The sequence below is a fragment of the Hordeum vulgare genome, chromosome 3H (genome assembly GCF_904849725.1).
Source record: "Hordeum vulgare subsp. vulgare chromosome 3H, MorexV3_pseudomolecules_assembly, whole genome shotgun sequence".
Taxonomy (NCBI): domain Eukaryota; kingdom Viridiplantae; phylum Streptophyta; class Magnoliopsida; order Poales; family Poaceae; genus Hordeum; species Hordeum vulgare.
The window spans coordinates 12,159,686-12,186,088 of NC_058520.1; the positions used below are offsets into that span (position 1 = coordinate 12,159,686).

Here is a 26,403-nt window from a genome sequence, read left to right on the forward strand (position 1 = left end):
ACACACTATGCCGAACAAGCATAGTCTGCCCGGCAAAGATCAACCAGCTCGGATGAAATATACTCTGTAACATATAATAATCATATTCTATATTCACGTGCCATATATTTTCTAGAGATTGATGGTCGAAGCTTCACTTTAAAGACCGCGATGATATAAAACACAACCTACATTTGCGATGAACTCAAGGGGGTTATATGGATTTTCATAGCCCAGTGCCTGATACCAATAACAAGAGCTGGATTTTGGAGTGATAATAAAGTGAGCGCACAAGGCTAATAAAGTTTTAAAAGGGATCAAGAGTCTGTCCATAGCTGGAATTCGATCGCGTCAGTGGACTTTGTGATTTAACAAACCACCCACTTAAAAACATGATTAAGGAAGGACAGAGTGCATGCATGATGCATTAATCCGAATATTATCTTCCTGGTATCTCATTGTTTGCATCCACACAAGCCAACATGGACTAAAATAATGCCCATTTGTGTGTGTGGCTTGCTTCATCCTGTTGTTTAGCTTGGCAAGTAGTAGCATGTCCAGCTGAGGTCCAGTGCACAAAGATATCCTCCAAATGCAAAGTACTGCTAGCATCCAGCTCCCTACATTACAACCTGTGTGCCCTCTGTCTGGCTACCAATCATGGCACACAGGATGATCACAGGGTCAAAAAAAAATTAGATCATTTTCACAATTGTGTTGCAACCCCTAAAAAAGTGCCAATGCAAAAATTTATGAGATCATTTTAAAAATTGTGTTTCAACCCCTAAAAAAGTTGCAATGCAAAAGGGAAATTCAGTTAAGAATGGAGTATTCTTGTCATAATAAATACTTTTTGATTATGTGCCCAGGATCTTCTTTATTTGTATACTTGTGGATAGAGAAAAGACAGATTTGTCAATTTGACACAGGCCAAAAAAATTGCAGTGAACTTTGAAAGAGAGAGGAAAAGAATGAAAAAGGAAAAAGAAAAAGCTAGAAGAAGCTAATTCGATCATGTACACTCGAGAGCCAGCTCAAGCTAGCTGCCTAACACTAGCGTGGCACCAACCGGCCGGCCGATCGGGCCGGCCGCCGCGTGGCGTCACGGCGCCTCCTCGATGGTGTCCAGCACCGGCTGCCACGAACGGAGCCGCCTCAGCCCGACGGTGCCGGCGGCGCGGCCGCTCGACTTGACGCCAATCGTGGGGTGCCCGGCGGGGGCGTCCTGGAGCTGCAGCAGGCCGACGACCGGGAAGACCCTGCCGGCGTCGCCACTGCTCTGCCTCGAGTCGCCGCGGCGGCCGCTGCTGCTGCCTCTGCCCCGTCGGCGTCTCGTGGTGGTGATCACGATCCTCCTCCAGGCGGCGGTGGCGGCGCCGTGGGAGGCCGCGGAGAGCGCGGCCATCTCGTCGTCGGTGAGCACGGAGTAGAGCATGTCCATGGGGAGGAGGAAGTAGGCGCGGCGCGGCTGGAGGAGCTCGTCGGCCGCGACCCCGGGGACGCGGCAGCCGACGGCGAGGCGGCACGCGTCGCACACGAACTTGCCCGGGTGGTCCAGCATCAGCTCCGACGCCCGCACCGGCCTCGCCAGCCGCGTCACCCTCCCGTCCGCGTGGGTCACCTTGCAGCATCCTCCGCTCGCCGACGCAGACGCCGCCGCCGGCGCCAGCGACATGCACGCCGGCTTGTTCCCCATGAGAGAGGTATAGAGAGAGAGAGAGAGAGGGGTAGAGGGGGTGGGGTGGGGTGGGATCAATGGAGAGGAGACGGTGTGGGTATATGATCGGAGGAGGTGGTAAGTTGATGGTGGGTGATGCATGGAAAAGGACAAGCAAATGATTAGTGTGCTGCAGCTCAGGGGTTAGGACAGACAGCAGCATTCATTCAGCAAGGCTTGCTCAACTTGTGGCCACAGCTAGCCAGCACCATGCTTAGCTTAGCTTAGTTTAGTTTAGTTTAGTTTGGTTAGCGGCTCACAAATCACGCACGGTTGATGGAAGAATGGCGACGTGGCAGCGGGAGGCAGCCAGACAGCTAGCTTGGCGTCCATCGCCATGGACAAAAGAGATGGGAAAAACAAAGCAAACAAATCAGGGTTTGATCTAAGCTAGCTAGCTAGCTAGAGGTCGCACGCATCCGGACCGGCCGGCCGGCGGGCTTGATGCGTGCGCCGCTTAGAGTATGTGGACGGTCGGGCGACGGCGACGGCCTCGCCCGGCCTTAAGAAAGTTGAGTCCGGCAGCAACGACCTCTCTCTCTCTCTCTGCTGAGTCGGACGCCACGAACAGTTGAGAGGTTTATCTTTTTTCCCTTGTTCGATTACGAGTGGTTCAAGCAAGGGGGGACGCATCTGGCCATCTCCCTTCGAGAGTGATACGTAATTAATTAAGAGGATAAAGAAGAAGACATGATGATGAGTTGGATTTCAATCTGCAGGGAGAGGATCGAGTCGCTGGATCTGTCAATCTGCAGATCGATGGATCTCCCTCTCTCTCTGTCAGCATCGTCTGACGGTCATGCGTGCTTGCTTGCTTGTAGTTCTAGCACAACGTACGCTGCACACGATGGACGGGTAAACGATCGAACGATCCATCACTCGGTAAATCATTTGAAAACAAGTCAGAGTTGCTCGCTGTTCTTTGGACGTTAACTTGACATTTGGAGTGGACCATGGAAGGTAATCCTAAAATATCAACGCCGGCCACAGCGGTTGCTTTTGAGTTCAGGCTTGAGAGCCTAACTCGACATTGAAGTTGATTATCAATTCTGTGATTGGAAATTCCAGCATTAGCATACTTTAGCGCATCGCGTTTTAGTTTCCTTATAAATTCTAACCATTCAGGATTAACAAATTAACAATTGAATGGATGGATGGATGCACGGTTTAACAATTCGGGTTCTGGGAGGTTGGGGGGAGACTTGGCCTGGCTCTGGAGCGGCGGGAAAGCGACGGACGGGCACCAGCTTGGCATTCAACGTACTGGAAATCTCAGGACCTGGCATATATTTATATATATATTTGGTGTGCAAACCATATATTCCCGCAATCTCTGCCTACCTATGTGCTTGTCACGCCAATCATGTTTTACTTTTATTTTATTTATTTGTTATCTTCATTCGGCGATGCAGCAATGCTTGTTATATGAGCCTCTCGTTGCGAGATTGTTGTCAGCCTTATGACATGCTTCTGCGCCTTCGGATCAGCACACACCCATCTTTGCCCCCAAGTAACCCACATACATATAACGAGCAGACCACATTTTTGCCATGCCATCGGTCAAAGACTGGTGGCTCAACCGCTCCAACATCACAGTGCCATATCGCAAGGCCCGGGCCTCCCTTACCATGCTAATAGCTTGGGTTATCTGGAATGGACGCAACGCGAAGGTCTTCCGCAACAGGTCCTCTCCGTCGACAATCTCGTTCAACAACATCAGGATCGAAGCTAGGCTTTGGATCACCGCAAGCGCCAAAAAGTTAGGGACCATCGTTCCAGGAGAGTAACGTATTTATAGCTTGGAGGCTTGTAACATAAACATCATTTCCCCTCCTTGCGACAAATCTTTTGCCCGTTTCTTTTTTTTTTCAGAAATTTCATGGAAACCTGAAATCTAACTAATATCTACAAGTAGGATACGAAGGTCCTTCGATTTGGATCTTTCTCGTGCATCGATGGCTGCGAGGTCGCTATGGCTTCATTTGGAAGGTGTGTGTTGTTGCTTGAGAGTAATGGACATTTATATAACCATAATGCCTTTGTTGGCGTTCGTGGTTTTAGCAAGGTTTTAGAAGGCCTTGACTGTTTTCTTTAATTTTTCCTTCTTTTTTCTACCTGTTTTAATACTCTTTTAGTTCTTGTTTTTCCTCTCTTTTAATTTTTTATAAAAAAGCCTTCTCTTTTTTATTTCTTTTTCACATTTTAATTCATGAGTGTTTAAAAGAATCATGAACATTTTTAAAAGACATGAATTTTTATTTTACAAATTCATCAATGTTTTTAAAATTTATGCATATTTTTAAAGTTAAAAAACAATTAAAAACTATGTGAATCTTTTTAAATGCGATGAGCATTTTTTTAAGATGTGGAAATTTATTCATATTTATGTTTTTTTTAATTCGCACCAATCTTAAAATTCATGAATATCTCTCGATTTGATGAACTTTTCAAAATAAAAAAATATGTTTTTTTTCTTAGGTACAAAGGGAACGATGAAAAAATAAACTAAGCGAGTGAGCGGAGCACATAACCACACTAAGCAGGAGTATCATGGGCCAGATGCCAGAGTTATAACAACAAATACATGGTTTCAACATGGAATAGGAGCTCCCAAGGGGCTCACGAAACCACCATGGACTCACACAAGATCGTGTTGGAATTATGCCCTAGAGGCAATAATAAATATAGTTATTATTATAATTCATGTATCAAGATAATCGTTTATTATCCATGCTATAATTGTATTGAATGAAGACTCATTTACATGTGTGGATACATAGACAAAACACTGTCCCTAGCAAGCCTCTAGTTGGCTAGCCAGTTGATCAAAGATAGTCAGTGTCTTCTGATTATGAACAAGGTGTTGTTGCTTGATAACTGGATCACGTCATTAGGAGAATCACGTGATGGACTAGACCCAAACTAATAGACGTAGCACGTTGATCGTGTCTTTTTGTTGCTACTATTTTCTGCGTGTCAAGTATTTGTTCCTATGACCATGAGATCATATAACTCACTAACACCGGAGGAATACTTTGTGTGTATCAAACGTCGCAACGTAACTGGGTGACTATAAAGATGCTCTACTGGTATCTCCCAAGGTGTTCGTTGAGTTAGTATGGATCAAGACTGGGATTTGTCACTCCGTGTGACGGAGAGGTATCTCGGGGCCCACTCGGTAATACAACATCACACACAAGCCTTGCAAGCAATGTAACTTAGTGTAAGTTGCGGGATCTTGTATTACGGAACGAGTAAAGAGACTTGCCGGTAAACGAGATTGAAATAGGTATGCGGATACTGACGATCGAATCTCGGGCAAGTAACATACCGAAGGACAAAGGGAATGACATACGGGATTATATGAATCCTTGGCACTGAGGTTCAAACGATAAGATTTTCGTAGAATATGTAGGATCCAATATGGGCATCCAGGTCCCGCTATTGGATATTGACCGAGGAGTCTCTCGGGTCATGTCTACATAGTTCTCGAACCCGCAGGGTCTGCACACTTAAGGTTTGACGTTGTTTTTATGCGTATTTGAGTTATATGGTTGGTTACCGAATGTTGTTTGGAGTCCCGGATGAGATCACGGACGTCATGAGGGTTTCCGGAATGGTCCGGAAACGAAGATTGATATATAGGATGACCTCATTTGATTACCGGAAGGTTTTCGGAGTTATTGGGAATGTACCGGGATGGTACGGCAACCGGCAGGAGCCATAGGGTTGTCTTTATACTAATGTTTGTGCTTGCAGATGCGTTTACTATTTTGCTAGGATGTAGCTTTAGTAGTAATAGCATGAGTAGCACGACAACCCCGATGGCGACACGTTGATGGAGATCATGGTGTGGCGCCGGTGACAAGAAGATCGTGCCGGTGCTTTGGTGATGGAGATCAAGAAGCACGTGATGATGGCCATATCATGTCACTTATGAATTGCATGTGATGTTAATCCTTTTATGCACCTTAATTTGCTTAGAACGACGGTAGCATTATCAGGTGATCTCTCACTAAAATTTCAAGACGAAATTGTGTTCTCCCCGACTGTGCACCGTTGCTACAGTTCGTCGTTTCGAGACACCACGTGATGATCGGGTGTGATAGATTCACATACAACGGGTGCAAAACAGTTGCGCACGCGGAACACTCGGGTTAAGCTTGACGAGCCTAGCATGTGCAGACATGGCCTCGGAACACATGAAACCGAAAGGTCGATCATGAATCATATAGATGATATGATTAGCATAGGGATGCTTACCACTGAAACTATACTCAACTCACGTGATGATCGGACTTGAGCTAGTGTAAGTGGATCACGAACCACTCAAATGACAAGAGAGATGTACTTTTTGAGTGGGAGTTTAGCGAATAATTTGATTAAGTTAAACTCTAATTATCTTGAACATAGTCTAAGTCCACTTTGAATATATTTGTGTTGTAGATCATGGCTCACGCGACAGTCACCCTGAATTTTAATACGTTCCTAGAGAAAGCTAAGTTGAAAGATGATGGAAGCAACTTTGTAGACTGGGCTCGTAATCTTAAGCTAATCTTACAAGCTGGGAAGAAGGATTATGTCCTTAATGCTGCGCTAGGAGATGAACCACCCGCTACGGCTGATCAGGATGTTAAGAACGCTTTGTTAGCACGTAAGGAGGACTACTCAGTAGTTCAATGTGCAGTCTTGTATGGCTTAGAACCGGGACTTCAACGTCGCTTTGAGCGTCATGGAGCATTTGAGATGTTCCAGGAGTTAAAGTTTATCTTTCAGAAGAACACCCGGATCGAGAGGTATGAGACCTCCGATAAATTCTATGCCTGCAAGATGGAGGAGAACTTGTTTGTCAGTGAACATGTGCTCAAAATGTCTGGGTACTCAAACCGTCTAGCTGAGCTGGGGATTGAACTCCCGCAAGAGGCTATCACTGACAGAATCCTTCAATCACTGCCGCCAAGCTATAAAGGCTTTGTGTTGAACTACAACATGCAAGGGATGAACAAGTCACCCGGCGAGTTGTTTGCGATGCTGAAAGTAGCAGAGTCTGAACTCCGTAAAGAGCATCAAGTGTTGATGGTGAATAAGACCACTAGTTTCAAGAGAAACAGCAAAGGCAAGAAGGGTAATTCAAAGAAGAGCGGCAAGCCTGTTGCCAATCCAACGAAGAAACCCAAAGCTGGACCTAAGCCTGAAACAGAGTGTTACTATTGCAAGGGTATGGGTCACTGGAAGCGCAATTGCCCCAAGTATCTCGCAGATAAGAAGGCGGCCAAAGAAAAAATCAGGTATATTTGATATACATGTTATTGATGTGTACTTAACCGGCTCTCGTAGTAGTGCCTGGGTATTCGATAGTGGTTCTGTTGCTCATATTTGTAACTCGAAACAGGAACCGCGGAATAGACGAAGGCTGGCGAAAGATGAAGTGACGATGCGCGTAGGAAATGGTTCCAAGGTTGATGCAATCGCCATCGGCACAGTTTCACTTCAGTTACCATCAGGATTAGTTATGAACTTGAATCATTGTTATTTAGTGCCTGCGTTGAGCATGAACATTATATCTCGATCTTGTTTATTGCGAGACGGTTACTCTTTTAAGTCACAGAATAATGGTTGTTCTATTTCTATGAGTAACATCTTTTATGGTCATGCACCCAATGTGAGAGGATTGTTCATATTGAATCTTGATAGCGATACACACATACATAACATTGAGACCAAAAGAGTTAGAGTTAACAATGATAGCGCCATATTTTTGTGGCACTGCCGCTTAGGTCATATTGGTGTAAAGCGCATGAAGAAACTCCATGCCGATGGACTTTTGGAGTCACTTGACTTTGATTCACTTGACACGTGCGAACCATGCCTCATGGGCAAGATGACTAAAACTCCGTTCTCCGGAACAATGGAGCGTGCAAGTGACTTGTTGGAAATCATACATACCGATGTGTGTGATCCGATGAGCGTAGAGGCACGCGGCGGATATCGTTATTTTCTCACCTTCACTGACGATTTGAGTAGATATGATTATGTCTACTTAATGAAGCACAAGTCTGAAACATTTGAAAAGTTCAAGCAATTTTAGAGTGAAGTTGAAAATCATCGTAACAAGAAGATCAAGTTCCTAGGGTCTGATCGTGGGGGTGAATATCTGAGTTTCGAGTTTGGTGCTCACTTAAGACAATGTGGAATTGTTTCACAGTTGACACCGCCTGGAACACCACAGCGTAATGGTGTGTCCGAACATCGTAATCGTACTTTATTAGAGATGGTGCGATCTATGATGTCTCTTACCGATTTGCCGTTATCGTTTTGGGGTTATGCATTAGAAACAGCTGCATTCACTTTAAGTAGGGCACCATCGAAATCCGTTGAGACGACACCATACGAACTGTGGAATGGCAAAAGGCCAAAGTTGTCGTTTCTTAAAGTTTGGGGATGTGATGCTTATGTCAAAAAGCTTCAGCCTGAAAAGCTGGAACCCAAAGCGGAAAAGTGCATCTTCATAGGTTACCCAAAAGAGACAGTTGGGTACACCTTCTATCTCAAATCCGAGGGCAAAGTGTTTGTTGCTAAAAACGGAGCTTTTTTCGAGAAGGAGTTTCTCTCGAGAGAATTGAGTGGGAGGAAGATAGAACTTGACGAGGTTGTCGAACCTCTCATCCCTCTGGATGGTGGCGCAGGGCAAGGGGAAACCTCTGTCATTGCGACGCCGGTTGAGGAGGAAGTTAATGATGATGATCATGAAACTCCGGTTCAAGTTTCTGTCGAACCACGCAGGTCGACGTGACCACGTGCTGCTCCAGAGTGGTACGGTAATCCCGTCTTATCAATCATGTTGTTGGACAACAATGAACCTGCAAATTATGAAGAAGCAATGGTGGGCCCAGATTCCAACAAATGGCTAGAAGCCATGAAGTCCGAGATAGGATCCATGTATGAGAACAAAGTGTGGACTTTGGAGGTACTGCCTGAGGGCCGCAAGGCTATTCAGAACAAACGGATCTTTAAGAGGAAGACAGACGCTGACGGCAATGTGACCGTTTATAAAGCTCGACTTGTGGTAAATGGTTTTTCACAAGTTTAAGGAGTTGACTACGATGAGACATTCTCACCTGTAGCGATGCTTAAGTCCGTCAGAATCATGTTAGCAATAGCTGCATTTTTCGATTATGAAATCTGGCAGATGGATGTCAAAACGGCGTTCCTTAACGGTTTCCTTAAGGAAGAATTGTATATGATGCAACCCGAAGGTTTTGTCGATCCTAAGAATGCTAACAAGATGTGCAAGCTCCAGCGATCCATTTATGGACTGGTGCAAGCATCTCGGAGTTGGAACAAATGCTTTGATGAGGTGATCAAAGCATTTGGGTTTATACAAGTGGTTGGAGAATCTTGTATTTACAAGAAAGTGAGTGGGAGCTCTGTGGCGTTTCTAATATTATATGGATGACATATTGCTAATTGGAAACAACGTAGAGTTTTTGGAGAGCATAAAGGATTACTTGAATAAAAGTTTCTATATGAAGGACCTAGGAGAAGCTGCTTACATTCTAGGCATTAAGATCTATAGGGATAGATCAAAACGCGTGATAGGACTTTCACAAAGCACATACCTTGATAAAGTTTTGAAGAGGTTCAAAATGGAACAGTCCAAGAAGGGGTTCTTGCCAGTTTTACAAGGTACGAGATTGAGTAAGACTCAGTGCCCAGCAACTGATGAAGATAGAGAACATATGTGCTCCGTCCCCTATGCTTCAGCCATAGGTTCTATCATGTATGCAATGTTGTGCACTAGACCGGACGTTAGCCTGGCCATAAGTATGGCAGGTAGGTTCCAGAGTAATCCAGGAGTGGATCACTAGACAACGGTCAAGAATATCCTGAAGTACCTGAAAAGGACTAAGGAGATGTTTCTCGTGTATGGAGGTGACGAAGAGCTCGCCGTAAAAGGTTACGTCGATGCAAGCTTTGATATAGATCCGGACGACTCTAAGTCGCAAACCGGATACGTATTTATTCTTAATGGGGGTGCGGTAAGCTGGTGCACTTCTAAGCAAAGCGTCGTAGCAGATTCTACATGTGAAGCGGAGTACATGGCTGCCTCAGAGGCGGCTAAGGAGGGTGTCTGGATGAAGTAGTTCATGACGGATCTTGGAGTGGTGCCAAGCGCACTGAATCCAATAACCTTGTTCTGTGACAACAGAAGTGCCATTGCCTTAGCAAAGGAACCACGGTTTCACAAGAAGTCCAGACACATCAAACGACGCTTCAACCTCATCCGCGACTACGTCGAAGTAGAGGACGTAAATATATGCAAAGTGCACACGGATCTGAATGTAGCTGACCCGCTGACTAAACCTCTTCCACGGCAAAAGCATGATCAACACCAGAACTGTATGGGTGTTAGATTTATTACAATGTAATTCGCATGATGATGTGAGGGCTAGATTATTGACTCTAGTGCAAGTGGGAGACTGTTGGAATTATGCCCTAGAGGCAATAATAAATATAGTTATTATTATAATTCCTGTATCAAGATAATCGTTTATTATCCATGCTATAATTGTATTGAATGAAGACTCATTTACATGTGTGGATACATAGACAAAACACTGTCCCTAGCAAGCCTCTAGTTGGCTAGCCAGTTGATCAAAGATAGTCAGTGTCTTCTGATTATGAACAAGGTGTTGTTGCTTGATAACTGGATCACGTCATTAGGAGAATCACGTGATGGACTAGACCCAAACTAATAGACGTAGCATGTTGATCGTGTCTTTTTGTTGCTACTATTTTCTGCGTGTCAAGTATTTGTTCCTATGACCATGAGATCATATAACTCACTAACACCGGAGTAATACTTTGTGTGTATCAAACGTCGCAACGTAACTGGGTGACTATAAAGATGCTCTACAGGTATCTCCCAAGGTGTTCGTTGAGTTAGTAGCTTACCCCTTACCATGCCAACATCACAGTGCCATATCGCAAGGCCCGGGCCTCCCTTACCATGCTAATAGCCTGGGTTATCTGGAATGGACGCAACGCGAAGGTCTTCCGCAACAGGTCCTCTCCGTCGACAATCTCGTTCAACAACATCAGGATCGAAGCTAGGCTTTGGATCACCGCAAGCGCCAAAAAGTTAGGGACCATCGTTCCAGGAGAGTAACGTATTTATAGCTTGGAGGCTTGTAACATAAACATCATTTCCCCTCCTTGCGACAAATCTTTTGCCCGTTTCTTTTTTTTCAGAAATTTCATGGAAACCTGAAATCTAACTAATATCTACAAGTAGGATACGAAGGTCCTTCGATTTGGATCTTTCTCGTGCATCGATGGCTGCGAGGTCGCTATGGCTTCATTTGGAAGGTGTGTGTTGTTGCTTGAGAGTAATGGACATTTATATAACCATGATGCCTTTGTTGGCGTTCGTGGTTTTAGCAAGGTTTTAGAAGGCCTTGACTGTTTTCTTTAATTTTTCCTTCTTTTTTCTACCTGTTTTAATACTCTTTTAGTTCTTGTTTTTCCTCTCTTTTAATTTTTTATAAAAAAGCCTTCTCTTTTTTATTTCTTTTTCACATTTTAATTCATGAGTGTTTAAAAGAATCATGAACATTTTTAAAAGACATGAATTTTTATTTTACAAATTCATCAATGTTTTTAAAATTTATGCATATTTTTAAAGTTAAAAAACAATTAAAAACTATGTGAATCTTTTTAAATGCGATGAGCATTTTTTTAAGATGTGGAAATTTATTCACATTTATGTTTTTTTTAATTCGCACCAATCTTAAAATTCATGAATATCTCTCGATTTGATGAACTTTTCAAAATAAAAAAATATGTTTTTTTTTCTTAGGTACAAAGGGAACGATGAAAAAATAAACTAAGCGAGTGAGCGAAGCACATAACCACACTAAGCAGGAGTATCATGGGCCAGATGCCAGAGTTATAACAACAAATACATGGTTTCAACATGGAATAGGAGCTCCCAAGGGGCTCACGAAACCACCATGGACTCACACAAGATCGTGTTGGAATTATGCCCTAGAGGCAATAATAAATATAGTTATTATTATAATTCCTGTATCAAGATAATCGTTTATTATCCATGCTATAATTGTATTGAATGAAGACTCATTTACATGTGTGGATACATAGACAAAACACTGTCCCTAGCAAGCTTCTAGTTGGCTAGCCAGTTGATCAAAGATAGTCAGTGTCTTCTGATTATGAACAAGGTGTTGTTGCTTGATAACTGGATCACGTCATTAGGAGAATCACGTGATGGACTAGACCCAAACTAATAGACGTAGCATGTTGATCGTGTCTTTTTGTTGCTACTATTTTCTGCGTGTCAAATATTTGTTCCTATGACCATGAGATCATATAACTCACTAACACCGAAGGAATACTTTGTGTGTATCAAACGTCGCAACGTAACTGGGTGACTATAAAGATGCTCTACAGGTATCTCCCAAGGTGTTCGTTGAGTTAGTATGGATCAAGACTGTGATTTGTCACTCCGTGTGACGGAGAGGTATCTCGGGGCCCACTCGGTAATACAACATCACACACAAGCCTTGCAAGCAATGTAACTTAGTGTAAGTTGCGGGATCTTGTATTACGGAACGAGTAAAGAGACTTGCCGGTAAACGAGATTGAAATAGGTATGCGGATACTGACGATCGAATCTCGGGCAAGTAACATACCGAAGGACAAAGGGAATGACATACGGGATTATATGAATCCTTGGCACTGAGGTTCAAACGATAAGATTTTCGTAGAATATGTAGGATCCAATATGGGCATCCAGGTCCCGCTATTGGATATTGACCGAGGAGTCTCTCGGGTCATGTCTACATAGTTCTCGAACCCGCAGGGTCTGCACACTTAAGGTTCGACGTTGTTTTTATGCGTATTTGAGTTATATGGTTGGTTACCGAATGTTGTTTGGAGTCCCGAATGAGATCACGGACGTCACGAGGGTTTCCGGAATGGTCCGGAAACGAAGATTGATATATAGGATGACCTCATTTGATTACCGGAAGGTTTTCGGAGTTACCGGGAATGTACCGGGAATGACGAATGGGTTCCGGGAGTTCACCGGGGGGGGCAACCCACCCCGGGGAAGCCCATAGGCCTTAAGAGTGGCGCACCAGCCCTTAGTGGGCTGGTGGGACAGCCCAAAAGGGCCCTATGCGCATTGAAAGAAAAATCAAAGAGAAAAAAAGGGGAGGTGGGAAAGGAAAGAAGGACTCCACCCACCAAACCAAGTAGGACTCGGTTTGGGGGGAGTCCTTCCCCCCTTTGGCCCCAAGGCAAGGTCCCCCCTCTCCCACCTATATATACGGAGGTTTTAGGGCTGATTTGAGACGACTTTTTCACGGCAGCCCGACCACATACATCCACGGTTTTTCCTCTAGATCTCGTTTCTGCGGAGCTCGGGCGGAGCCCTACTGAGACGAGATCATCACCAACCTCCGGAGCGCCGTCACGCTGCCGGAGAACTCTTCTACCTCTCCGTCTCTCTTGCTTGATCAAGAAGGCCGAGATCATCGTCGAGCTGTACGTGTGCTGAACGCGGAGGTGCCGTCCGTTCGGCACTAGATCGTGGGACTTATCGCGGGATAGTTCGCGGGGCGGATCGAGGGACGTGAGGACGTTCCACTACATCAACCGCGTTCACTAACGCTTCTGCTGTACGGTCTACAAGGGTACGTAGATCACTCATCCCCTCTCGTAGATGGACATCACCATGATAGGTCTTCGTGCATGTAGGAAATTTTTTGTTTCCCATGCGACGTTCCCCAACAGATCGAAACATGTAAGGACACACTAATAACACGCGAACAAGTCTACTCCATTATCAAAACAAATACCATCTCCAACATCAGCCCAACATGATATACACACGAAAAAACACCACCAAAACCACTAAAGCGCAAACCAACACATGTAAAACCAGAACCAATCAAACATGTGTGTTGATCAAGTTGTTTAAACTTTATAATTAGACTAGCAAAAGGGCCCGTGCGTTGCAACGGGAGAAAAAAATACCACACGCTTTTAATATTTGTATAATTGTTTTGATTTATTAAAATAAAAAGCTAACTAACTAATGTAGTCAGTCCTATCCTATTTTGTTGAGAAATCAATCCATCCATTGTTAATTCCACCATGATGAGAAATTAAGCAGGACAAACAAAGCAAAACAAAGAGGCTACGTGAATTGATCAATGAAATGTTATCTTATTTCACTCATGGGGTAGAGAATGTGCGATCAGATGACAAACTGAAGGTGGTGTTCCATTCTCTATCTCTACAACAATACAATCTTACATTCAATACATTCATTCATCAGCAAACAAATCCCAACAAAACAAATTTTCTTGTCGGTGCTTGGCACACGGTTGGAGGCATGGGGAGGGGATCTCACCAGATGATGGGTTCCTGCCGGAGGAGGGGATACGATGAGGGGAGCAAGGGTTAGGCGCCTCTATCTGGTCATAAGGAGTCGCCGTTGCCGCGCCATAACCTCGGAGTTCCCCGTGTGAGCCATGGAGACCCGCCTCCACCTGCAAGTACTTCGCTCCGCCACGCCGCCGCCGTTCTGCATCGAGCAGACGCATCATCCTCAGTCACTGTAGCTGTCGCGTTGATTTGATCCAGAAGCTGTGCTCGAGCGCCGAAACGGGGGCAGCAAGCGGGCAGAGGTAAGACCGCGGAGGCGGGTGGGTTGAGATCAACAACAGTGGTGGTTGAGGTCGGCCGCGACGGCGAGTGGTGTGCAGCGGCCTGGACACACGCCAGGGTGGACCAGGGTCGACGCGATGCGCTCGAGCGCCGCAATGGGGGCAGTGAGCGGGGAGAGGTACAGTCGCGGAGGCGGGTGGATTGAGATCGGCAGCGGTGGCGGTTGAGGTCGGCCGTGGCGGCGAGTGGTGTGGCGGCGGCCTGGGCACAGGCCAGGGTGGCCGAGGGTCGACGGGAGGAGGCGATGCGTACGCGTATAATTTTTGTAGCGAATCGTTTTTTCCTTTTGTGTTGCAGATAAATGATGGAGCGCGGGTTGAATAACAAAAATTACAGGGGCTTTTTTATAAAAATGCCGTGATGGGTTTTCCGACGGAAGCAATAGCCTCTTTATTATTATAGCAAAAGGACCCGTGTGTTGCAACGGGAAAAAATAATACCACACATTTTTAATTAAAGAATTTAGAGAAAGAAATTAAAGGAAAGAGAGAGAGTAGTAGTGCACAACCCATTAGGCCTGCCAAGGCCGAGCCTTACCCATTCCTAAATCCCCTAACCTAGCCCGATCCCCAGCCCCCCTCCTCTCCTCCACCCCGTGTCGCTAGGGGAGAGAGCCCCAGTGGATCCCCAATCTCCCTGACTACCCCTTCCAATGGCGCCCACACTTCCCTCCTCTGCTCCTCCACCGCCTCCCACCTCCGCACCTCGTGACCGCCTCCCATGGTGTGCTTCTGCGAGGTCGGCCTACGGGGCCATTGTGGAGGGTTGCTGGAGACTGGGGGTGACGGGGCCAGCTCCAGTGCCCGAGCGCCAGCCGGTACTCCTACCCCCGGTCTCCTCTCTTTTCTCTTCCGCCCCCATGGTGCTTCTTGCGTCTCCGGCAAGCCTTACCCCGCCGGTTGCCTGAATCCTCTAACCCCGACGCCCCCACCTCCACCTATGCATCGCCGGTGCCAACCCCTTTCCTTCGCCCCTAACCCCCTCTGTCTCGCGGCTCCACCTCTGTTCGTGTCATTCCAATTTCTTCTTCTCGAATTTGTTCCTCTGTTGATTTCCGTTGCCTCTTGTAAAATCACCAAGGCGCATGTATATAAAGTGATGAAATTATCTGTGAAGTATCGATGTGGGATTATGAGGGCAGAAGCGATATCCCTCTCATGTGTTTTTTGTCAGCCCAGATGCGTTTCTCTTATCCAATGCCATAGGGGCTCTCTGCAAAAATTAAACGTTTTCCTGTTCGTAACACATAAAAAGGTACCGCGGGTTTAATTACCTAAAAGACAGTGGCTTTTTTGAAAAACGGCAGCGGTGGGTTTTCTGACGGAAGCAATAGCCTCTTTATTATTATTATTATTATTATTATTAGGTAAAGATAAAAATTTCTCAAGTAAATAATGTCACAGAAGGTTAATACGTTTCAATAAAAGCGTCTTTGCATTTTGATCAAGAATCGATGCTATTTCTTAAGGAGAAGGGAAATAGACTTACTCTTATAGTATCATTGCCCGTATCTTTAGATTTTTGCCTGTGACCAAGTTCAACAAATTTATTAAGATGGGTAGCGACATCTTTATTGTACGAGGCCGTCTAGTTTTTCAGCCAACAAATAGTTCCGAAGCATACCAAAAAAAAACCATAATAATAGCTGTGCTTTTCTAAGGGAAAGCATCGTTGTCAGGCCGCATTTTTTGTTCTCACATGGGTTACAATCGGCTTCCGGGCTGAAATTCGCGTCCATTTCTGGTCCCATAGACCCATTCGAACAAAGGCCGAATCATTCGACGCCGATACAAAACCCAACTTGGGCCCTGACGACCTTCTAAAAAAAATAACTGGGCCCTGACGACATTTGCGCAACCCCCCGTTGCTTCCAGCGAAATTACCCCGTCCCGCTGGCGAAAGCACCACCTCTGGAACGGCACAGGGAGACCCACAGCCCGATCCCAGCCGCCCGCCTCCCCCATCGGACGGCCCACAGGGGCCAGTCGCCCGCAAAACGTGCGCCGAGAGATGTGGCTGTGGCATGAGGAAAATTCTGCTAACACCCCCCGCGTCTTGCTCATTTCGCTATGCACCCTCGTCCCGTCTCGCGCCCCACGCAACCCTAATAAACCCTACCTCCTCCCGGCCGCCGCCACATCCACTCCCCCCTCCGCCTCCAGATCCTCCCGCGCGCCCCCGCCTCCGCCGCCCTCCGCCCCCCGTCTCCGGCGATCTACAGGTAGGTACCCACCCCCGCCGACCACCGCCGCCCCCTGCGCCCCTCCCTCATCCGATATAGTCTCTCCTCCGTCATTTTCGTCGATTTTTTCCCGGGATTTTTCCCATCGGACCGTCCCGTTCGTCGATTTGCCGTGAATCCGCGTGCTAATCCTCCTTCTGATGTTGTTTGTGGCTGGGATGCAGGAGTAGATCGGCCCCGGAGACCCCTCGCCCCGGCCATGGCGACCTTCGCGAAGCCCGAGAACGCGCTCAAGAGAGCGGAGGGTGAGTCACTGGGATCCTGTCTCAATTCGGCCGTTCAATTTTACCTGCTGCAGTTTCGGATTGTTGTTTTCGGTGGTGTTGCTGTGAAGCCAACTACAGGGACTTAGGCCGATGACGGGTTGTAACGTCCGGTCTCACATGGTCACGAAATGTACAACGAATCCGTGAGGGGTGCATTTGACGCATTTTGGTTAATTTGGAACCACCGAGTCATGGGATAGGTTATGTTGCAGCTACTGAATGAACTTATGTGCCATTTGGGTCTTCTGGCTTATTTCATAGGCTGCTTGCGCGTTTCGTCCTTGTGCTTATGCACCTGACCTGCTTCTGAGAATTTACGTGGATGATAACTTACTCTCTCTGTTATATACATTTTTGTTATCTTTTCTACATAGATCAGTTATAACTTTGCAAAAGCCCAAGCTTCGTTGACTTGGGCTGTGTTTGGCGTTGCGCTGGATTATGATAATCCAGCTCCTCCAACCAGCCTTTTCTTATTAGGTGTTTGATTGACCAACTTCTCACTAGTTTCAGGGATATTTTCCGGCAGCAGATTATAAAATAAAGCACAGAACAGCACAGTTCAGCAATCACAAACTCAGAGCCTTAAGCTTCATCTTATTTATACCAATTAGGATGTTTCAGTGGAATTACACCGTACGGTTGTTCACTTCTTGCACGGAAATATAGTCATGAGCGGTTCTCTGCATGTTTTTCTCTTCACATGCAAAATCTTGGGCACTTTTTCACATTTCACTAAAAGATGTTCACACTGTTTGCAACCTTTGATTTACTGCAGAGTTGATACATGTTGGACAAAAGCAGGCTGCGCTGCAGGCGCTGCATGATCTCATTACATCAAAGAGATACAGATCATGGCAAAAGCCTCTTGAGAAGATCATGATGAAGTATGTGGAGCTGTGTGTTGATCTAAGGAAGGGCAGATTTGCCAAAGATGGCCTTATTCAGTACAGAATTGTCTGCCAGCAAGTCAACGTGTCATCTCTGGAGGAGGTCATAAAACACTTTATGCAGCTGTCCAATGAGAAAGCTGAGGAAGCCAGGAATCAGGCACAAGCACTGGAAGATGCTCTGGATGTCGAAGATCTTGAAGCTGACAAGCGTCCGGAGGACTTGATGCTCAGTTATGTTAGCGGAGAGAAAGGCAAGGACCGATCAGACAGGGAGTTTGTTACTCCATGGTTTAAGTTTCTGTGGGAGACATACAGGACAGTGCTCGAGATACTGAGAAATAATTCAAAGCTTGAAGCACTATATGCTGTAAGCTATTTTACTGCTTTGCCATTACCTTAGTGCTCACTTCATATGTAGGTATGTTTTTTTAGATCTGTCCTTTTGAATGGAGTTCTTGTGAAATAGACTATTTGATTCCTTCTGCACATACTTGACCAATTCACTCTATCGGTACCCTTTTCTTTCCTTTGATGAAAAGAAACCTGTAGTATGGACTTTGTTCCATGAACATAGTGTTCTTTTACATGATAATTTGTCTGGTTCTTTTGCACCCTACCTAATTTGTAAGAACTAATAACGATTTGTTTCCTTTTGTACAAAGCTTACCAATGCATTATGTAACTACTGTCATTTACCTTCTGTTTTATTGTCTACTAAATGCTTTTCACCAGCTGATCTAACATTGACTTTTCAATATGCAGATGACTGCGCACAAGGCTTTTCAATTTTGTAAGCAGTATAAAAGATCCACCGAGTTCCGTAGGTTGTGTGAGATCATTAGAAACCATCTTGCAAATTTGAACAAATATCGCGACCAGCGTGATCGTCCTGATCTGACTGCCCCCGAAAGCTGTCAGCTGTATCTTGATACTAGGGTTGAACAACTGAAAATTGCCACAGAACTTTCCCTATGGCAGGTCTGTTCCACAACTCATCTTATCTTAAAGCTAAAAGAAATAAAATTCAACAACCTAAGCCTTTTTCTTGCAGGAAGCTTTCCGATCTGTGGAGGATATCCATGGCTTGATGAGCTTGGTTAAGAGAACTCCAAAGCCATCTGTCCTGGTCGTATATTATGCCAAACTGACTGAAATATTCTGGATATCTGAGAGTCACTTGTATCATGCATATGCATGGCTGAAGCTTTTCAACTTGCAGAAGAGCTACAACAAGAATTTAACTCAGAAGGATCTCCAATTGCTAGCATCTTCTGTTTTGCTTGCTGCACTTTCTGTTACACCATATGACCATAAATATGGTGCATCTCATCTTGAGCTTGAAAATGAAAAGGACCGTAGCTTGCGTATGGCCAACCTTGTCAATTTCTCCCTTGACTCCAAGCGCGAGAATAGAGAAATGGTTTGCCTTCTAACTGTTATCCAAGTTTAGGATAATTCTTCATAATATAATTATTTGTTTTCTGATAGACCTTCTGTTCACTTTTCAGGTTTCAAGAGCAACTCTTCTTTCTGAGTTGGTATGCCTTTGATCCTTTTTGGTTGCTGTTTATATACTGCAAAACTGTTTAATGTCCCTATTACCACATGGACTCAGTCTTATAAAGTTTCTGCAGTCTCGTTGAACATGTCACACATGGGCATATTGAACACAATCTGCTATTATGCGGTTGCTTGTACATGTTACAAAGCATTCAGATATGAGAATAATCTCCTCTGATGCCTGAACTTAATTGTAGGCGTTTAGTTGATTGCCTTTTCTGCCTTCCAGTTGGAATAATGCATAACCACATTGTGAGCATCGCTGTATCGTGAAGCAGCGTTGCTAAGATGTACCCACTTATCTGTTCTACATGGCAAGAGAGTCATTTTTCCTTCTAATCACAGCTCCCTCACCTGCAATGCCCTAATATCTGTTCAATCGCGTCAGATAGCCTGATAGCTCTGAAATATATGAAGATCTGTAAGTCTTATGCAGAACAGGACATCTGTTGATGCATCCCTGTTGTTCTATTCTGTTTGTGTGATGATTCAATTTACTTGCATTGTTTGTGATATTTTACTAGCTGGCTTACTACATCATTCAATTTGTCTTGGATACACACGCTCACTCTCATTTTGACTGCTATGAAAATAGGCTGCCAAAGGTGTGATTTCATGTGCTTCCCAAGAAGTAAAAGATCTATACAACCTTATGGAGCATGAGTTCCTTCCTCTGGACCTAGCATCAAAAGTACAGCCTCTGCTTTCCAAGATTTCTACGATTGGAGGAAAGCTTTCAGCTGCATCTTCAGTTCCGGAAATTCGTTTATCACAGTACCAATCTGCACTGGAGAAGCTTACTGCACTGAGGGTGCTGCAGCAGGTCCTATGTTATGACCCACTAGGGATAATATATGCATTCATGTCACCTTCTTTTGTGTATATGTATTCACTTTATCATTAGTATCTGGCAAACATGTTTCTTAACTCTTTTTTTTAATTACTTCAGGCATCTCGTATTTTCCAGTCTATGAAAATTGATATGCTATCTAGAATGATCCCATTCTTTGACTTCAATGTCGTGGAGAAGATCGCTGTTGATGCTGTCAAGCACAATTTTGTTGCTATGAAAGTTAACCATTTGGCAGGAGCTGTTCATTTTGGCAACATGGTATGTGGCTTTATTTTAACCACTGCTACCACCTTCTTTAAACTTCGCAATGTCCTCATTGAAGGCTTTATGTTTCTGGTGATGTTTGTTTGAATGTCCTCATCGTCTGCTTTACGGTTTTACATTATTTGTCTTCCCTACTCATTTCCCTTGGCATTTCATTTTTTTATCTAGGAACTTATCATTCATAGTGAATGGTTTCATTTTTATCGATTATTATATTACAACAACAACAGCAGCAAAGCCTTTCAGTTTAAATAATTTGGGGTAGGCTAGAGTTGAAACCCATAAGATCTCGAAATCTAGTCATGGTTCTGGCACGTGGATAGCTAACTCTCACACACCCTGTCTGGACTGCGCTTCCGTGCCATGAGGCACCTGCCTTTGTGTGCATGGCATGTGGGCCCAAGAGTTGGCTGGTCCACATGTCACAGACCCAAAGGCAGGTGCCTTGAGGCACCGAAGCCGCGCCCCCTTTGTCTGTGGCAATGATATAAAGTTTGCTTGATTGTTGATGAGAAATATGCGCAGCTATAGACTGTTCACAACAATGATAGGTCAAGCTACAGTGTGTTCACACCAATGATATAAAGTTTGCTTGATTGTTTCTTTGGCTTATTTTAGCATCAACATGTGGTGACTGATTGAGTGTATTATTCCCTAAAATTTTGTCACAAACATTTGGAATTTTAAAACCTTGTCAGCAGTTAATTTTTCATTTCCATCTTATATGTACAGACAAATCGATCATCAGGCAACACCATCTATCTTCCCATATATTCCTTGTTTTCTGACATATTTTCCTTTGCAGGACATAGAATCTGATGTGCTTAGTAGTCACCTTAGTGTCCTTGCTGATTCCCTGAACAAAGCAAGGAGTCTTATTCATCCACCTGTGTATAAGCCATCCAAACCTAGTGAAAACTTGGCCAGTCTTCCTGGAGTGGTGGAGAAAGAACATAGAAGACTCCTTGCGAGAAAATCAATTATTGAAAAACGTAAAGAAGACCATGAGCGTCAAATATTGGAAAAGGTTTTCTATTTGCTCATTCTACCTCTTAGGTTCTTTATGCAATCTCTGTTTATGGCTTATGTGTTTGTATTTCCAGGAAAAAATAGAGGAGACAAAGAGATTGAGTATACAGAAGAAATCTGCAGATGAAGAAAGGGAAAGGCTTTTGAAGGAACAGAGACTGAGGGAGCAGCAGAGGATCCGTAAAGAAATAGAGGAAAAAGAGGCGAGGGAAGCAGTAAAAATGATAGAAGATTTAACAGGGAGGGGCAAGAACAAGAAAAAAATTCACATTGAGGGGGTAAGATAATATTTTGGATTTCCTATAATTACAGCTTCATGCTAATTGGCCATGTTTTAATAGTTTGGAATGCAACTTACTTCTTTTTAGCGCTAAAATCTGGATGCACTTTTACTTGTTAGAACTTTGGTAAGGTTCGTATTTCTGTCTAGGTCAGCTCAATAGTTATTTTACTTCTTGTTTCTGTACCTTAAAAAAGTTGGTAGTCAGCTGTAGATGAATGACAGGTGTGCAGTTAAAGTGCAGGATCATTTGTTTCTGCACACTGCTTCTTATATGGTTTGGTAACTAGTTTGTAATACGTACATGTACATTTGTAGTTTTGGTTTATGGCGTTCTAAATTGAATGCTGACATGGCAGGATATGACAAAACAACATGCCATGGAGGTGGTGTTGAATCAGCAGGTGAAGGAGCGTCAGGAGATGGAAAAGAAACTGGCGAAGCTTGCAAAGACAATGGATCACTTGGAGAGGGCAAAACGGCAGGAGGAAGCTCCACTAATCGAGGAGGCCTTCCAGAAACGCCTTGAGGAAGAAAAGATCCTTCATGAGCAAGAGCAGCTGGTCCGACATCATTGTTATTTTGCTGTTTACAAGATATGGATTCTGATAGTTGTTCTCATGCTCACGTTCATTACGTACTTCTACTTGGCAGAGAGAGATTGAGCTCAGCAAGCAACACCACGCGGGTGACTTGCAGGAGAAAAATAGGCTTTCTCGATTATTGGAGCATAAGGTATGTATCTTTCTCGCGACTGCACTCAGCAGTGCTGATTCTGTCCTTCTGACAATCAGAGAATGCAATTCTCTTCTAATGTTGTTTTTAATCACAATTCCAAGCTTATAAGTAGTATAGTCGATTTGTCCACAGAGAGAATGCTGGCCTGTCTGCTGATGAGGTTAAACGTGTTCAGATGAGTTTAACTTTTGACTGATTAACCCAGAATAGATAGATTCAAATCTATCATGGTTTTCAGCGTATAATATTTTAAGTTTTGCCTCTATGGGTACTGTCAACTTATTAGATTTTTTCAGCATGTATTTTTTTTGGTTAAAAGAACACTTTCAATCTTGTTAAATCTTTCCGAAACTTTGGCTTGCTATCTATCATATGCTTACCGATTTTCCTTTCTCTGTTTCAGAATGCTTTCCAGGAAAGAATTGTCCAACGTCGTGAATCTGAGTTTAGTAGCCTAAGGAAAGAGAGGGAAGAAAGGATTAATCACTTGCTATCTTCAAGAAAGCGTGAAAGGGAGACTGTACGCAAATTGATGTATTTTCTGAACATGGAGGAACAGCGGATCCAAAGGGTTCGTGAGGAAGAGGAGGCTAGAAAGCGTGAAGGTAAGTGGAATTTTGTACTAGCTTTACTCGCTGTGCATAGTGCTAGAGCTTTATTATTATTGTTGGTAACTGGAAGTTTGCATCTTAATTATTGTTCTTTTTTCTTCGTGAATATGCAAAGATTGCATATCATTGCATTGATGGGAGAACTTAATTATTGTTCTCGTGTGAGTCAGACCGAATTTACAATAACTACTCTACTGTTCAAACTTCTTTGAATCGTCATTGTCTTAGAATGATCGACTGCCATCCAAGTATTGATTTCTCGTACTTGGATGGTGGATTGCTGAAAAAATAGATCTTACTAGCTGTTGCTTTGTTACTATTATTCCATGTTGTTTGTGTCATTTGGATTCAAGGCAAAACATTGTAGCTGATCCAGTGTTGTTGGCAATAATGAAATCACCTCTTTGATTTGCAGAGGAAGAGAGGAGGAAGAAGGAGGAAGCTGAGAGGAAGCTCAAGCTTGACGCAATCGCAGCTAAGCAGCTGCAGAGGGAGAGGGAGTTGGAAGAGAGGGAAAAACAGAGAAGGGAGGCTCTCCTAAGAGGAGCAGAGCCCGTGCGCACAGCTGATGCACCAGCTGCTGCTGCTGTCGCACCGCCAGCCCGTGAACCAGCAGCGGCTGCTCCAGCTGCAGCAGCTGCCGCAGCTGGTGCTTCTCCTAGCAAGTATGTCCCCAAGTGGAAACGTGAGGGTGACAGTAGCAGTCAGAGGACGGCTGTTGCAGCTGAAACAGACCGGTGGGGGCGTGATGATCGTCCTCGCCCTGCTCCCCGCCAGGAAGCTCCTCCTCTGCGTGATGCTCGTCCCCTCCGCCAAGATGCCCCTCCTGCACGTGATGTCCGCCCCTTCCGCCAGGAGGCTCCTCCCGCCGCACGTCAAGAGGCGCCCCCTGCCCGCCAGCCGGACGGTGCTGCTCCAGCTGCATCTACTGAACGCTGGCGTCCTGGATCTAGGACCTCTGCAAATTCTTCATCCAACTCCTCTTCCACTGGCTGGAGGCGCTGAAGCTTCCTGGCCTGAAATGCGCCGTGCTCTTCCTGCCTGCTGGCTGAGATTTTTGCCGTCCTCCTTCCAAGCCTGGGAGCTTCATACACAATTGAAGGTCTGCCACTGGTATCTGGAAGCACGGTTACTTGAATTTGCTTGTTGCGCACCTAAATTTTCGAATGGAGACTTTGTACTATTTCTCAGTTATGTTTGATGTTTTGAGAGTCACAGTACTCATGCATAATGTGTTGCCCTTTGTTGTCGTATATTCCTGACTATGCTGTTAGTTTGTCGAGTATGCATAATGAAAGCTACCTCTGAATTTGAGCTCGTCATATATACGTATAAATTTCCTAAACGCCTGCATGCGGCACATAAAGATAAAATACTCTAATAGAGCTATAAAAGTCCCCCTTTCTTTTGTGAAAGTATCGGTTTGTGTGCCAAAAAATGTACTCCTATAGACTTGCATAATAATCGCCCAAGTTCCGAGCGAGCGCTTTAGGTGGTCGGGGTTGATAGTTTGAAAAATCCAATGATAACATTTTGGAGTTTCAATTTTTTTCAAAAACACAATCCAATGATCACATTTTGGAGTTTCAGATTTTTTCAAAAACAATTCTACACATTCATATGGATGTATTCTACATGTGCATAAAGTCTGGTGATGAAATACGTAATGGAGATACAGTACTGTTTATCACTTTCAAATCATGATTTTGTCTTTTTTGTACAGCTCTAACCATAATATATACCATCCTGAAAAATTGCACGCATTTACTTCCTCCGTTCCAAAATAAATGTCTAAATTTTGTATCAAGTTGATATAAATTTAATATTAAAGCAACAACATTTATTTTGAAACGGAGGGAGTAGAATACATCCATATGAACATGCATGATTTTTTAAAATATATTGAAACTTTAAAATTTGTTTTTTGACAAGATAACCACCTCCATGGAGGTCGCCCACCATTAGCATTTTTCGCCCAAGTTCCCTCCCTCTAGAGGAATATTTTTTTTCTTCTGCAAACCTTCATCAAAACTTCCTGTAAATTTCACAACAACCTGACACTGCATCGCGCATCGCTTACTGGGCGTGTCGGTGGCTCCTCGACCAATTGGGTCGCCCTGCCGCCACTCCTGATGGCACCACCTGCCAGTCCTTATTTGCTCCACGCGACGGCTTAAGGGGCATAAAACAAAGCCCATGGACCTAGTTGCATTAGTAGTTTTGGTTTTGAGGTTGTTTTTTCTATTTTGCGGGACCGAAATATAATTATTTATTTACTTTATATGCTAGTTTAATGGTTTTAGGGGAAGTTGTATACCAGATCTGCAGAACACAACACATAAGAACCCTAAATTATATGAACACACCGTAAAACATGGGAAATTGTTGGCAACCAGTCCGGGGAGACCATCTAACGCGACGAGCATGCATTGTAACAACTTCGCACCTAACACTGGATCCAAGCACGACCTACATATCCTGTAGCCGTCAAGGAGTGTGAAGCACAGCGGTTGGAAACGAATGAGCTAAGCTCCGCATGGTTGCAAGTTTGTCAAACTCACCCATGGCTCGGGGGTTGTTATACCCACAAAGGCATGCAAAACCTTATATAAATAAACTTAAAACGCTACACGGCGTACCTTGAAGCCCGTCAACAAGCCAGTGAAGGCTTCATTTAGTTCGTTGTTAACGGACTGAATTCTTTGCAGAACCGCACCCATAAGGGTGCGATGCTCATCGGCGATGGATGAGTCGGCTAAGGCTTCCTCCATCATTATCGGCGCCACAACCCGCTCTGTCACGGGCGGCATCGCAGGCAGCACCGAAGACCCCCGAAGACTAGAGCTTCTCGGAGTTGTCCTCAGAGGAAGCTCGGAGGGAATTCAGTCCCTTTCTTCGCTCGTGGGGAGGGGACCAACCTCCTGGGTCCCGGTAACTAAGGCGTGGACCTCGGCCGGAACCTCCCAGTCTCCGGTGACCGGTGTATCAACCTCAGCCGGGACCTCTCGGTCTTCGAAGTCCGATGTATTCACCTCGACCATCACCACATCGCCCCCCTTGTCTGGCGGCCCCTGGTGGGATACCACTTCTGCACCCTCATCCGAGGCGTGGGGAAGGGTTGTGCGGGATGCGTTCTCGCTCTCCACCAGCTCGGCTGGTAGCGAACCACCCTCTGAGACTTTGTCCGTTGGGAGGTCGCGGACATGGCTGTAGCA

At 44.7% G+C, this 26,403-nt stretch overlaps 2 protein-coding genes across 2 annotated transcripts; one reads left to right on the forward strand and one right to left on the reverse strand.

The window, feature by feature from the left end:
* Nucleotides 1–836: 836 nt before the first annotated feature.
* LOC123439237 lies at nt 837–1,701 on the reverse strand. The gene has a single exon (XM_045115974.1). The coding sequence runs from the start codon at nt 1,673–1,675 to the stop codon at nt 1,082–1,084; it is 594 nt and encodes a 197-aa protein (XP_044971909.1). The 5' UTR covers nt 1,676–1,701; the 3' UTR covers nt 837–1,081.
* A 14,892-nt stretch (nt 1,702–16,593) lies between these two features.
* On the forward strand, nt 16,594–24,510 carry LOC123442514 (eukaryotic translation initiation factor 3 subunit A). The gene is made up of 14 exons (XM_045118580.1): nt 16,594–16,673; nt 16,859–16,939; nt 17,739–18,220; nt 18,616–18,831; nt 18,905–19,273; nt 19,362–19,391; nt 20,009–20,236; nt 20,363–20,524; nt 21,336–21,557; nt 21,634–21,837; nt 22,199–22,402; nt 22,494–22,574; nt 22,981–23,182; nt 23,604–24,510. Exons 2-14 carry the CDS (start codon nt 16,894–16,896, stop codon nt 24,191–24,193), a joined length of 3,036 nt encoding a protein of 1,011 aa, XP_044974515.1. The 5' UTR covers nt 16,594–16,673; nt 16,859–16,893; the 3' UTR covers nt 24,194–24,510.
* The last annotated feature ends 1,893 nt before the right edge of the window (nt 24,511–26,403 follow it).

Excerpts from the sequence above, each read along its gene's own strand:
- LOC123439237 (XM_045115974.1), bottom strand. The coding sequence starts at position 1,675 with ATGGGGAACAAGCCGGCGTGCATGTCGCTGGCGCCGGCGGCGGCGTCT.
- LOC123442514 (XM_045118580.1), top strand. The coding sequence starts at position 16,894 with ATGGCGACCTTCGCGAAGCCCGAGAACGCGCTCAAGAGAGCGGAGG. Across the intron at positions 16,940-17,738 it reads CGCGCTCAAGAGAGCGGAGG|AGTTGATACATGTTGGACAA; the intron begins GTGAGTCACTGG and ends GATTTACTGCAG. Across the intron at positions 21,558-21,633 it reads AGCGTCAAATATTGGAAAAG|GAAAAAATAGAGGAGACAAA; the intron begins GTTTTCTATTTG and ends TTGTATTTCCAG.